Genomic DNA, 14,467 nt, shown 5'->3' with positions numbered 1-14,467 from the left:
GCTCAACAGTTTGCCTCACTACACCGTCAGTCCAAGGGCAGGGTCCCTTGGTGTCCAGCACAGAGGGTGGCATAGAGTGGTTGCTCGCTCGGTGCCTGTCAGCTGGACCAAACTGAACTTCTCGGGACCCTCATCCACCCAAAGCAGTCGCCGTCAGGGCAGATGTGGGGAAGAGGGAGCGGCCCTTTTGGACTTCCCTCTTAGGAGCCTGGCGACACTGCAGGCGTCCCTCCGCCGGGGCGGGAGGGTCGGGCTCGGGCACGGCCAGGAGCTCCAAGGTCGCACGTGTGAGACCATCGGGTGGGAGCCCTGGCAGCCCTGGATGGAAGGGGGACGACCAGAACTGCAGAGGGCTGCTGCGGGGGAGGCGAAGCTAGGCGACGGATTTGCCAGGCGTGAGTCACAAAACGGCCTCCTCCCCCTGAAGAGAGGAAGATCGGACCACCGCTGAGACAAAAGCCGAGAGGCAGAGACACCACAATCCACCCAGCCTCAAGCAGCCGGCAGCACTGCCCAGCCGAGCCCGGGTCCCGCGGCGGCGTACGCCCTGCGCCTGCGCACTCGGGCCCCGCCCCGCGCCTTCCAGGGCCCGCCCCGCCCTCTGCGTGCGCACCGCCTAGGGCCCGCCTCCGCTAAAGACTGCCGGCGCATGCGGCCGGGCTTATTCACTGGCTGCCAGGGTTTCCGCGCACGTCGCCACTCAGCTCTGGTGCTGACGGGAGGGTCTGAAGTCGGCCTCAGGTAGGCTGACTCCAGGGATCCCGGGGGAACTGTTCTTCGGTGCAGGAGTCGGCGGCGTGAACTGAGCCGGGCGCGGGACGGCCCCGTTGCCGGGGTGACAGACACCGCTCTCCACCAATCAGGGGCGAGGTGGCTCGGCGTCCTGCCCAATGGGCTGCGTGCCTAACGGGAGTGGGGCGGGCGGCTCCGGCCGGCGAGGTGCCGGCTCCCGCGCGCGGGCCGCGTGGCCGGGCGCGGCTGGTGAAGGGTCACCTGGGTTACGCGGCGGCTGCAGGGGCCGTGGGTCTGGTACTGCAGTGCCCGGCGGCACCCGATCAGCCTAACCTGGCTCGTGGGATGGAGAGGGCCGTAGAGGCGCGGAGCCCCCTTCGCTCAGCCGTCTCCGAGAAAGCCCGGCGGCCGCCCCTCTGCTCTGGCCGCCCTGGGCCTTCAGGGCTCGGGCTCAGCCTCCCCGGGGTGCGGGTTCCAGGTCCGAGCGGGCCCACCGCGCGCTGGGGGATGGGATGGGCAGCCTAGCGCCGTGGGAGGAAGGGGCCTTTGAGCTCGCGGTGCGGACGGCCACCCCCGGCCGGCCCCTTTGGCCCCACAGCTTCCCTCCCTTCCTGGCGGCCTGGAGAGCGGATGCGGGCGTGTTAGAGTCCTCACGTTTGTGCGGCGCCCTTACTACCACACTCGTTACATTTTTGAATCCTTAGCAGCCCTGTGACACGGGCGATGCGGAGATTCTCATCCCCATTTTACGGAGGTGAGAACCCTGGCTTTCGGCAGCTCGAGTGACTCGACTGAGGTCTCAGCACACGAGTGATGCAGCTGGAACTTATCTTACAGCATTGAAGGAAAAAGAAGCTTTTTATTCTAAATCTTTGTTGAATTTCTCTGATGCATTGTGATTTATGTTAACTTACATGCCTGAAAACCCTCCAGTGTCTTCGATCACCTTCAGAAAAAAGTTCAGATCGGGCATTTGAGTTTGCACGTGATTCGGCCCCTTGCCTACCTTTACAACTTACCTTCCACCACCCTTTTCTCGGCCCTACCTCTGTTCTCTGCAGATGCCCTCACCTGCCTGTTCACTGTTTGCTAAAAGTGTGTTGTCAGTCCTTCAAGGCCCATTGCAAGTCAGGCCTGCGAAACAGCAGCAGCATGGATCCTCCCCCACCCCCAGGATGTCTCTAGGTTCTGAAAGCTTTCTGCTCTCTTCTTCCCCCTTTACAGGCTTCATATATTTCCCTCTGCTTTCCACCGTGGCTGGATTACTCATGTATGCGTAAATGTTTCGTCCCTCTAACTGGACTGCTGGCAACTTGAGAGCGGTTGGACCCAAATCTGATTCATATTTGCTGCCCCCAAAGTGTGTGGCACAGCCACTCTCACCCAGTGGGTGGCCCATAAATGTTAGTGAATGAGCCTCCCACCTGATCTTTGTGTACATTGGAATATTTATTGCCAGGCATTGTGGGCCTGCAGGAATCTCCCCCAGAGATGTTACCCTCTTAGTAAAATTGGGGCAAATCAAATGTAAATGGATGAGATGAGCCTTTTATAGAAGTAACCCACTCAGGGTGGCTGAGGAATTTCTAGGAACATCCAAAATTCAGTGAATGAGGGCAGGGTATAGTCTCAGTACGGGATCTAACTGGTTAGGACACATCTAAAATGTAGCCACGTCTGATGTTCATGGGTTCAGTAAGGTACTGTAAGGTTCAGTAAGGTAGTATTTCCCCAAAATAATAGAGACTTAGGGTCAAATAAGTCTGAGGGAACTGCATCCTGTGTAGCCCTCTGGGGAGATCACACTGTGGGTTAACTTATTTAATGCTCCCAGAGGTCTTTAAAGAAACCAGATGACTTTGTTTAATCAGCATTTCTCTGATTTATCTATCCATAAAACCCTTTTGGGGACTGTCATGCATTTTGCAGAAACCAAGAAGCAGCACTTTCAGAAATGCTGCAACAGAGGATAGAATGAGCAGGACAGTATCTTCCTGGCTGTCCCAGGAGGAAGACATTCTGAGCATTTTATTTTCTTGCCAAGTGTGTTCATTCCTGCTCCGGGGGGGAGTGGGATGGGGGAATGCTTCAAAGAGACCTCCCCAGTTTTCTTGTTCCTTTCTTAGCTTATTTTTGTTATAATTTGGCTTCACATGGAACGTTCCTGGAGGAGGAAAATATCCTGACTGTGCCAAAGTAAGCACTTTTTGCTACTTGGCGATTGTGTTTCTCATTTTGGTCACATTTGGCTTTGCTGACCAAATGATGTTTCTGGGCCTCTGAAGCTGGGGACAAGTGATAAATCCTCCGTGGTGAGCTGTCACTGTCTCCTCACCTCTTGTCTATGCTGTCCTTATATCTGCCTCTTTCATATTTCATCAAGTCTGCTTCTTCATTTCCTGCCTTGACTGTACTGCTCTTTGGATTTAATCTACTGTCCCCTCTTGAGTCCTCTGCCCATGATGTGCTTAGACTGGTTTATTATCTGATGTTCCTTTCTCCCAGGATATACAGTCTCTGTTCGTGGCATACCTGGGAATAATTGCTGGCAAGGAGCAAGCCGTTAAATTACAGACAAGAACTACCTTTACTTAAAAGCATTTTAGGTTTAGCTGCACCTACTTTTAAGTTTTGAAGTTCTTTCCTTTTAGTCTATCTTCCATAACCTAGAGGAGCTGTGTTTTCTTGGCGATACATTGTAGTTTAGCCAAAGACATTATTTCTTTCTTGGAGAATTGCAGTGCTTATCCAAGCTTGAAATTTTTTTCCCATATAGGGAAAATAATGAGGCACCTGCCTGGTATTCCAGTGTCTGGCCGTGATGTCAGCCAAAATTTGGGGAATAGTGTTCTATCAACCAGCTTGGAGCTGGTTTTTTGGTTTTGGTTTTATTAGGTTGACTCTTGAGGTTCTTAGTTGTTAAAGCTTTAAACAAAAGCTACGTTATTCGAGTAGCAGTTGTTTTTCTACCCATATTTGACTAAAGCCATCTAGTGATCCAAGAAACATTTGTTATCCTATTTAGACCTGACAAGAACCTTCCAAAGGCATGTGGCAGATGAAGAAACTGAGAGGCTCTAAGAGGGTTCATAGCTAGTATTAATAATTGGCAGAGCCAATATTTGAACCCAGATGAGTTTGGTTTGTTGAGATATATTTATTTTATCTGTAATTTTTTCTTCTTCCAGGTCAAAAAGTAAAATGAAGTACATTCTAGTTACTGGTGGTGTTATATCAGGAATTGGAAAAGGAATCATTGCCAGCAGTGTGGGCACAATCCTGAAGTCATGTGGTTTACATGTAACTTCAATTAAAATTGACCCCTACATTAACATCGATGCAGGAACATTTTCTCCTTATGAGCATGGTAAGCAAAATGCATTTTTCCCTCCCTCTCCCTTTCTTTTTCTTCCTTCCTTCCTTCCTCCTTCCCTCCCCACTTTCCTTCCTTTCTTCCAGCCCTTGGGAATTCTGTGTACATTTTGCATAACTTCTATTTGTTGCCCTCTAAAAAGGTTCTCAGTGTAGCAGAATGATGCTTTTCTCACCTAGACAGGAAGAAGCAGAAGTCTTAATAGGCAATGCAGTGATTAGACTTCAGAGGTGTCTGTAATAAAAATGATCTTTTTGGTGGCTGAATGAAAGTTTGTCACTTCTCTTGAATAAAGACGTCTGGTGACATAATTACGTTCTTCTGACTATTTGAGAAGAGGGAGTATGCGTGTTCTTTGAGACTGCAGTCTTTAGAAATAGGGTAAGTGGATAGAAGTTGTAAGGAAATAGGTTTTGGCCCAATATAAGGAAGACCTTTATAATAGTAAGCACCCTCCAAGAGTGGGGTGATTGGCTTCAAGAAGTTGTTGAATTATCTTTGGTAAGCTGTTGAAACACAGGCTAAAGGATGACTTCGTAGGGATATAGGCAACAGCTAGATGCTGGATTTGGAGGACCTGTAAGTTTGGGATTCTAGTTTGCTAATACTTTGGATAATATAAATGAAGATCTTCGAGGCAAGTGAAAAGTTGAAACCATTAAGGGAGGGTAGGAAAAACATCTCTTGAGTTTTTAAATTCTATATTCATACTCATACTGTGTTAGGCTGAGGTAAAAGTCTATAAAGATTAGTGTCACTGGAGTAAAAGTCCTCATGTAACAGTGTCAGGAGAAGATCCATGTACTGGAGTGATATTTATACAAAAATCTTGAGCAGAGGATTAGTTGTCTCTGAGGGGGAAAATAAGGCATTTTTTCCTCTCCTGTTTTTGAGCTTGTCTCCTATTGTGATGGTGGGATTGAATCATTCTGGGCACAGTTTCAAGAATGAAGTTTCAAGGAATGAATGTGAAACAAAGGAATAGGGGGAACTTGCGCAGTTTCCCCACTTTGTTTAGAACTAAAGCATAGCTTAGAAGCTGATTTTTATAATTAGCACAAACTTCATATGCATGTATCATGTAAGTTTTGAATCAAATCATACTTTTGTTATACTTTAAACTTTATTACGCTTAATTAGGAGACTTTTCTGAAAGTTCTTTCTCTCTGGGCAGCAGATGCCATACTGTTGTAAAGTCCTGTATATTGCCACCCTTGTGGGCTGTCATCTCCTTCCATTTTATACTGTTTTGTAATTCTTCCTGAGTAAGTGTGAGTTTGTTGACAGGCCAGAAGTCTGACGTTAGCTTGGAAAATGGTTGGTAATTTTTCTTTTTTGTGTCGTAATTAGTTTTCTAGAAATAAATTTCTCTGCTTCATATCAAGTTAATGCAGACTTTGTTCTATCTGAATGTTTATATTTCAGGATTCAAGTTGTGCCACAGTATAGGTACTTTTCACTTCCCTAAACGTTTTCCCTGTTCACTGCAGGTGAAGTTTTTGTTCTGGATGACGGTGGGGAAGTAGACCTTGACCTGGGTAACTATGAGCGGTTCCTTGACATTCGCCTCACGAAGGACAATAATCTGACCACTGGCAAAATATACCAGTACGTCATCAACAAGGAACGTAAAGGAGATTACTTGGGGAAAACCGTCCAAGGTAAGACTGGACTTACCTTTAAGGTTAAAAAATCTTAACCAGTTTCTTTTGAGTATAAAAATTTACATTTTCTGTGATGTCAGCATGAAACTATCAAGGTATTGTTACTGAAACATGCCTGCAGTTGAAAATACAGAATTGTGTAGCCATTTACTAAAAAAATAATTTGAAGAAGCCATTGCTGCTCTGCAGCTGGCATAGGAGCTTGTCAGTCCAGCCAAGGCAGCACGATTTGAGTCCAGAGAGCTGTTGTTTTTAGTCAGTGATGAGTGTGACGTGGTGAAGGCACCTAGATTAGAGCATTAAGCCAGGTGGCATGTAGGTTGTGCATCTGGGACTGACTGTAGACGGTGATAAGGAAGTGAACATCTGTTGTGTACGCTGGTTTTCATCAATGCCATATGGGCTGGGGCAGTCTGAGAAGTGGGTTTCTGGGTCCTCCCATGCTTTCACCAGCACAGCTTCACTTATATCTATTTGCTGTTTTGGGGTTTTGCATAAAGTGTTCATTTGAGAAGAGTATTTTGCTACTTTAAAAAAGTGGGATTGGAAAACCACTGGTCTAGAAAAATGGCAGCAGCCCAAATTTTGGGAGTCACTGAAAGGTGGCTTTCATCTGAGTTATGAGAGCAAATCTGCTGTTGGCTTCAGACTGTACTGGACTGAAAGCTGAGGGTCACACTGATCGCTGGCTCTGGTCTGGGGCCGCCCTGGCCAGATTTGGGGCTGGTTGGGTCATGTTTGGGTCTTAGCTCTGCCACTTACCAGCTTTATGAACGTGGGCAGATCACTTAACTTCTTTGAGGTATGGTTTCCTTTCCTGTAAAGTGAAGATAACAACATCCACTTCTGTGGGTTGTTAGGAGGATTAAAGCAGCTAAGTCAATAAAGCGTTTCCCTGAGTTCCTGACACAAAGAAAGGGTCGATTAGGAATCAAAATGATTTTGATCATATAGTTTGCTGTTCTAGGCCTCCAGTACGTTCATTCATTTATTCATCATCTGTCAAATATGTATCGAATGCTCACTGGGGTCAGATCCTCACTGGTGCTAGTAAAGCGAGTGATTCACAAGACCAGCCAGGTCACTGCATGGAGGTTCCCTGTGGGAGAGACAGACAACTAACAGATAAAAAGAAACGTCTGCTAGGAGCTGTGAAGGAGACAAATGTGTGAGGAGAGAAAGAGTGGCTGGGGCAAGCCACTTTGGACAGACGGTCAGGGAGTCTCCTAGCAGAGGCCAGTCACGGGGAGGACGGAAGGAGGAGGGCACAGCAAGTACAGTGGATCAAGGCCACAGAAGGCTTGGTTGATCAAGGAACAGAAGGGAGGCCAGTGCGGCTGAGGCACAGTGACCAAGAGGGATGGTCAGAGAGGCGGATGAGGGGGACCACAGCCAGGTTCTACCTGGCCAAGGGGTTCAGATTTTATTCAGAGCACTGGGAAGCCACTGAAAAGTTTAAACATGGGAGTGATGAATTCTGATTTGCATTTTAAGAGATCACTTGGGCTGCTGTGTATGGAATGGATAATGAATATGCTTGTGCTCGAGGCACTGCTGTTTAACTCCAGTGACTGCAGTTACATAGTAATTGTCAGCCCTCAGGAACTTGCAGTCTGAGCCCAATAATTATTTTTAAAAAGCATTTAGCAGTAGCTGGCATTTGTTGAGCACTGACATGCTAGGCACTCTGAGCATTTTACAGGTGCTATCGCATAAAATTTCCACAGTTCTGTGAAGTAGAAGTTATCACCTCCGCTTAACAGATGGAGAAAACAAGCTTAAGGGCAGTGAAGTAATTTGCCCAAAGATCTACAGCTAATGAGTGCTGGAACTGAGACATGCATCCAGACATCCTGACCCCAGATTCCGTGCTCGTAGCCATTCTGCTAACTGTACCGTCTCTGCAGTGGATTGTCTACCCTTTGGTAAACTGGAAACATGGAACAGGGTCCTGGCAGGCACTTGTTCCTGGAAAAGCACTCAGGTGTGATGTGCCCACCTCAGCCTTGGTTGCGAGCAGTCGAGGTGGCCACACAGTCTGTTGTGTTGGTGTGTGGCCAAACGGTGGGCTCTGATGTGGTTGGGACACCACTTTTGGCCTTCTTCTCTTGCAGGGTTTCGAGCAACAACTTGGAAATCTGGGAAAGATTAGTTGAGGCCAATTAAAGGGGGCCTCAGAAGTATTTTTATGACCCCATTGCTGCTCTGTCCAGGCAAAGAGTGTAGCAGTTTGCTTTAACAATAAGCGTATTGGCCTCAATCAGTGCTGATGGTCAAGCGTCAGTTGCGCATTTCTCTTCTCTCTCCCAGTTGTCCCTCACATCACGGATGCCATCCAGGAGTGGGTGATGAGACAGGCGTTGATACCTGTGGATGAAGATGGGCTGGAACCTCAAGTGTGTGTGATTGAGGTTTGTGTGATGCCTGCGTATGTGAACAGGTGTTATTCCTCTCCTTAGTCAGCCGTCGACAACTGATAGGACAGTTTCCAGTGAAGCTTTCCCTTCCTGTCTGTCAGTGCAGTATGTTGCAACATGGCAGGTAAGGGCACAGTGACCCTCGTGGAATGGCCACTCAGGAGAAAGCAGTACTTTGTCCACACCGTACTTCTTTTTTTAGCACTTATAGATTGACTTTGTACCAAGTGCACCAATAAGAATGACACATCTTCATCCATCTTTGGAGAAGGTCGGTAGATCTGTTGCTTTCCTCTGGCAGGAACATTCCCCTCTGAATGAACTCCATGTGGTTTCAGTTTCGGTATTCCCACTCTGCTGATCCTAGCTGTTGCATCTCAGTGTTCCTCTGATAACAGGAGACTCGAAAATTCCAGCAGTTTATAACTGATGCTTTTTAGTACAAAAGTTACTTTTGGTTATCTAAGGAGGTTTAGATTTTTTTTGCTTTGTGATTCTCATATAAATAAAACTCCTGGTCCCACTCTCACCCTTTTTCTTGAAATGATGTGGAAAGACCCATAATAACCTTGGGAAATGATGAGCCTATCCAAAAAGTAACCTTTTTAGCACAAAGAAATGTCTAATCACTGTTAACTGACGTTGTAGAAAGTCTGTGTTACATTGTTAATGATCCCTGAATCAAGATGACAGAGCAGTTAGAAAACTAAATTGCCAGAGCAGGGTTTAGTGCTTACCCTCTAAAATGACTTTGTTCTTCCAGCTTGGTGGCACTGTGGGGGATATAGAAAGCATGCCCTTCATTGAGGCCTTCCGCCAGTTCCAGTTCAAGGTCAAGAAGGAGAACTTTTGTAATATCCACGTCAGTCTAGTTCCTCAGGTAAGACGTTTGTCAGAGTTTTACTTTGGAGGAGTTAGGAGAAAGAAAAGATTGATTTTCACTTGTATCTAGTAGTTTTCAATACTTGATGTGCAGGAAGCTGGGAATAGAGACCTTGGCGGCCGGGTGTGGCTCACCACGCCTGGAATCCCATGCCAGCACTTTGGGCCTCCAGGCGTGAGGCTCGCTCTCGCTTGAGGCTGGGGATTTGAGGCCAGCCAGGACAAGAGCACCGTCTCTATAGAAAAATAGTCCCAGCTACTCAGGAGGTTGAGGTGGGTGGATTGTTTGAGCCCAGGATTTCAAGGCTGCAGTGAATGAGCTATGATCATGCCACTGCACTCCAACCTGGGCGACAGAGTGAGACCCTTCCTAATTTTTGTCAGTATCGACTCTTTACAATATTTGTCTTTGTGAATTTTTGTCTTTAAAAGCAACCCCTTTACTCTGTTATACCATGTAGTAAAGACAGATGCCTGTGGTCAACCTACCATCATTAACTGTACCTGCCCTGATTTTAATTTTTTGAATTTCCATTTGATCTTTTAAAGTTGTATGATTATAATAAAGTTAAATTCACAAAGAAGTGTTTGTTTTATTTAGAGTCAGGGTCTTACTCTGTCACCCAGGCTAGAGTGCAGTGGCATGATCATAGCTCGCTGCAACCTTGAACTCCTGGGCTCAAGTGATCCTCCTGCCTCAGCTTCCCAAGTAGCTGGGACTACAGGTCTGCACCACCACGCCCGGCTAATTTTTTTACTTTAATTTTTTGCAGAGACAGGGTCTTTGTTGCCCAGGCTGGTCTCAAACTCCTGGCCTCAAGCCATCCTCCCACCTTGGCCTCCCAGTGAACAGTATTTAGATATTCAAAAGTATATAAACCCTGAAGAGGGCTGTAGGCACGGAGGGTGTCTGGTGTGGCAGGGGAATGAGAGAGGGCGGGGTCCTCATTTAACAGGGTAATCAATAGAAATGTGAGGAATTAGCAATAAAGCATGCCAGAGGGATCAATGAAAAGAGTTGAAGAGCAATTGTTTCTAGCTTTTGGAAAGTGGGAGAGGGTGGGGAACCACCATTTGTTAGGACAAACCCTGTACAACTATTGGACCCTAAAATACATGCACTTGTAACTTTGACAAAAGTATTAAAAGAGGTTCAGGGAAAACTGATACTTAAATTCTTTATCCTAGAGAAACTAACTTGTTTTTCCTTTTGTAAAATAGCCAAGTTCAACAGGGGAGCAGAAGACTAAACCCACCCAGAATAGTGTCCGAGAACTCAGAGGGCTTGGGCTTTCCCCAGACCTGGTAAGATTTCTTGATTACCTGGTTTCAGTGCGATGTTTTACATCTAATTAAAATCACTCTTCCATGACAGACAAGACCTCTGTCGTCTTAGCATGCTCTTGATTGTAATTGACGACAGGAGAGAGGTTTAGTGCTCTGAACCCGGGCTATTGTTGGGATTTTCTTACCTGGCTCGAGTGAGGTCTTGTACTCTCCATGCCTTATGTCTCCTCTCAGTCCTTCACTTACTCTCCTTTTCCTTGCTGCTCATGAACGTTAATTAAAGAAGAAAACCCTAGTTAGTTTTGTAGTTCATTATCTGTTCATTTGTACTACCGTTTCTCTAATTTGGGATTTAGGATTTCAGTTTCAAAAACAGGCAGTAATATTTTTGTGGATTACATGCATTGTGCTGAGAATTAACATTTCATTCCTCTTAACAATGTGTTGTCTGTTTTCATTTCAATCAGGAACCCCACCCCCACCCCCAGTTTTGTAATTCGCTCCTTCTATTAAACCATCTTATTTTCTTTACTGCCAGGTTGTGTGCAGGTGTTCAAATCCTCTTGACACCTCAGTGAAAGAGAAAATATCGATGTTCTGCCATGTTGAACCTGAGCAAGTGAGTAGAAATTCCATCTCTGTGTAGGTCATTTTTTGCTTTTAATTATCCTAAAGCCTCTTGATCAGTTTCATGAGGCTTGTTATTTTGTAATGGGAGACAGTCACCTGTTCCCTAGAAGGACTGATTGCCATTGGCTCTGATTCACCTTCACCTGCCTGGTGGTTCCCTGAATGCACTTGGATCCCTCCCGCCTCCTCTCTGCCCACCCCTTGTGCTTTACGCTCCACGAGGCTGAATGTCTTTCAGTTCTCCTAAGGCACTGACTGATTTCTGTCATGAATCCGTGTCCCTCTCCCCATTGGCCTGGCAATCTACTCGTTTTCATCCTTGGGGGCTAATGAGGACAGAATGTTGTCTGAGAAACTTTACCTGCCAAACCTCCTGGCCCTTAACACATTCTTCTCTGGGCTCCTTGGTGAGCCCATCCTCCGCCCATCCTCCTGCCCCTTGTGTGTGTGTCTGCTGTGTGTGTGTGTGTCCACGTTTGTCTTCCCTCACAGACCTTGAGCTTCTGGAGGATGAGGACCACCTTATTCCACTTTATGTTTTTGGTGCCTGGAGTCTAGGGTGCTGTAGGCTCTCACACATATTGTAGTCTTTTTGTTACTGTAGCTGTTGTACGGGAAACCCAAAATTTTGGAACCTGTAATATATCTAAGTGTGGTGCTTAGTATGGGAATTCTAGTGGCGGTAAGTTGAGATTGTGGCTTTGGCCAGCTTTGGCTGAAGGAACATGGAAGAGAAGTTGGGGTCAAGAAATGTGGAGATTAGGCTATGGAGAGTTTATTTCACTACTAGGTTATTTGAGGGTCAGGAGACTAAGTAGGAGAGCCCCGCTGGCCCAGAGAGGGGAGCAGCAGTAGCAGGGTAGGGTTACAGTAAGAGCAATCATCTATTTACAAGATTATGAGGGGTGCAGAGGTAAATAGAAAGCAGTTAAAATCATTGGCCAGGCATTTCCACAAACAGCGAGAGGAAAGTTTCTGGCCCCAGGCTTCAGGGTGTGAGGGCCTGAGGTCAGGGCTCCCGGGTCTGAGCTCAGTCAAAGGATTCTGCTTCTCACAGAGCAGGTGGAACACAGAGTAATTTTAGTGTGCTCAACAGCCCTTTATCATGCACTTTAATCATTTTAGATATTTCCGTCCTAGCAAGTGAAAGGAATTCAGTACTGTAGCAGAATAAGTTGTCATTAAAGTTATTTACTATTAAAAATGTAACAAGTACTTAAATTTCCATACTTCAATTTCAGATCTTTTGCCTATTTTTTAAATTGAGTTGTAAGAATTCCTTATGTAGTCTGAATACAAGTCTTTTATCAGGTATACTTTCGCACATATTTTCTCCCCACTTGTGACTTGTCTTTTCATTTTCCTGATAGTGCCTTTTGGAGCACAAAAGCTTTTAAATTTTGATGAGGTCCAGTTTATCCATTTTTTCTTTTATGGACTGTGCTTTCACTGTCATATCTAAGAACTGTTTGGTTAACCCAGGTCATGAAGAGTTTCGTGTTTTCTTCTAAAAGTTTTATAGTTTTAGGACTTACATGATCCATTTTGAGTTTATTTTTGTGTATAGTGTGAGGGAAGGGTTGAAATTCATCTTTTTGTATGTGAGTCTCTGGTTGTCTCAGCCCCATTTGTTGAAAAGACTATCTTTTTATGATATCCTATACTTTTCTTTATGAAGGTGCTTTTTAGGTTTATTAATCTTCATAAAGTTGTTTAGATTTATTTATAGTAACTCAGAATTTTTGTTACAACAGTGAGTGGCACTTCCTGATTAGATATGGCCCACATGTAGAAAATCCTGCTGATTTCTGCCCATTGATCTATAGCCTAGCATCCTTACTAAAATTCTGTGTATTCTAATTGTTTACCTGTAAATTCTCTTGGTTTTTATGGATAAGCAATGATTTTTTTTTTTTTTTTTTGTAGAAAAGAAGAGCTTTATTTCTGTATGTTACATATGACCCATATTCACTCTGGGGTGGAAACTTACATATAAATGTACCACAATTAGGCCCTGTGCCTCAAAGGGTGAAGCAGGTGCACGAAGGCACCCAAGTACACAGCAGCCCATGGCCGGTGGTCTCTCAGGAAGAACGTTACTGAAATCAGTCTCTTGTCCAGTTGAAGCTGTAGTTATGGCTCGCGGTACAGGGGGTCTGGCGTTGGATGAGCTCCAGTTGCTTCGATACTGCGATAAGCAGTGACATTGCATGCATTATTCAGTGGCAATTTTTTCTTGTTTTCCAGTTCTTTTTTTTCCTTATCTCATTGTAATGGCAAGTATCTCCAGTACATCCTTGAATAGAAGTAGTGATAGCGGTCATTCTTGCCTTTTTCTGGACTTTAACTATTAAACATTAATATTCAATGTTAAACCATGTGATATTTCTGTGGGTTTTTATATTTTTAAATTTTCCATAATCTTAATTAACCAAGAATTTTTAGTATGAATTAGTTTTGAATTTTTATCAAGTCTGTATCCACTGAAGTGATTTTTTTTCTTCCTTTAGTCTGTTTCTGTGGTGAATTCCACTCTTAAATTTCCTAATGCAGTGGTTCTCAAACTTGGCTGCACGTTGGAATCATTCGGGGAGCTTTAAAAAATATTGCTGCCTACACTCCTACCCCTAGAGATTTTCTTTTTTTTTTTTTTAATTATTTTTTATATAATAGGGGATCTTCCGGTGAGGACCAGAAAACCTACTAGACAAATTCTGAAAGAACTATAACACTACCCCTAGAGATTCTAACTTAAGTGGTCTGAGGTACAGCATGGGCTTTTGGATTTTGGTAAGTTCCTCTGAATGGTTCCAGTATGCATCTGAGTTTGAGAACCACTGTTTTAGTTAAGCCATTCATGAGTTCCTGGGATAGGTCCTCCTTGGACATGATTTTTTTTTAAACGCTATATGTGGTTTAGATTGTGATTTTTTTTTTTTTTTTAAGGATTTTTGCCTCATTTTTATAATAGATTAGCTGCTAATTTTTCTACTCTTCTTGAGTTTGTTCCGGTAGTTTATATTTTTGTAGGAAATTGCCCTTTTTTCTGTTTTCAGAAAAATTCAGAAGAGTTATTTTCTCAAGGTCACATAGCTAGTAGCAGGCTACAAGCCCAGTGGGTTTTTGTATTTACTAAATGACTTGCTTTTTTCTAAACAGGTGATCTGTGTCCATGATGTCTCATCCATCTACCGAGTGCCCCTGTTGTTGGAGGAGCAAGGGGTCGTAGATTATTTTCTTCGAAGACTTGACCTTCCTATTGAGAGGCAGCCACGAAAGATGCTGATGAAGTGGAAAGAGATGGCTGACAGGTTTGTTTTGCCAAGAGGAGCTGGGAGAGCCAGCCTTCTTTCTCTCTTTACTAGGTGCTCAGGGAATCCAACTCTTGCTGTAGCACTTTAGCACTCCTGCCATCAGCTCATGTTAGAGAGGTCTCGATGGCAAGAGGCGTTCAGAATGTTAAGAAAGGATCTTAGCTGTCA

At 45.0% G+C, this 14,467-nt stretch overlaps 1 protein-coding gene across 2 annotated transcripts in view; it reads left to right on the top strand.

Annotated features, from left to right (window-relative positions):
• Positions 1 to 607: 607 nt before the first annotated feature.
• The window catches only part of CTPS1 (CTP synthase 1), a 30,376-nt gene continuing 16,516 nt past the window's right edge, over positions 608 to 14,467 (top strand). For both annotated transcript variants that reach the window (XR_001137607.1, XM_012646754.1), the window contains exons 1-8: positions 608 to 741; positions 3,921 to 4,099; positions 5,596 to 5,766; positions 8,080 to 8,180; positions 8,950 to 9,066; positions 10,290 to 10,373; positions 10,894 to 10,974; positions 14,145 to 14,296. Coding sequence is in view for 1 of the 2 variants with exons in the window: in XM_012646754.1 (XP_012502208.1) it covers positions 650 to 741; positions 3,921 to 4,099; positions 5,596 to 5,766; positions 8,080 to 8,180; positions 8,950 to 9,066; positions 10,290 to 10,373; positions 10,894 to 10,974; positions 14,145 to 14,296 (977 nt within the window). In the remaining variant the exon portion in view is untranslated. The remainder of the gene's footprint in view (positions 742 to 3,920; positions 4,100 to 5,595; positions 5,767 to 8,079; positions 8,181 to 8,949; positions 9,067 to 10,289; positions 10,374 to 10,893; positions 10,975 to 14,144; positions 14,297 to 14,467) is intronic.

This window comes from Propithecus coquereli, unplaced genomic scaffold, assembly GCF_000956105.1.
Source record: "Propithecus coquereli isolate 6110/MARCELLA unplaced genomic scaffold, Pcoq_1.0 Scaffold249, whole genome shotgun sequence".
Lineage (NCBI taxonomy): Eukaryota > Metazoa > Chordata > Mammalia > Primates > Indriidae > Propithecus > Propithecus coquereli.
This window is presented reverse-complemented; position numbering and strand designations above follow the sequence as displayed.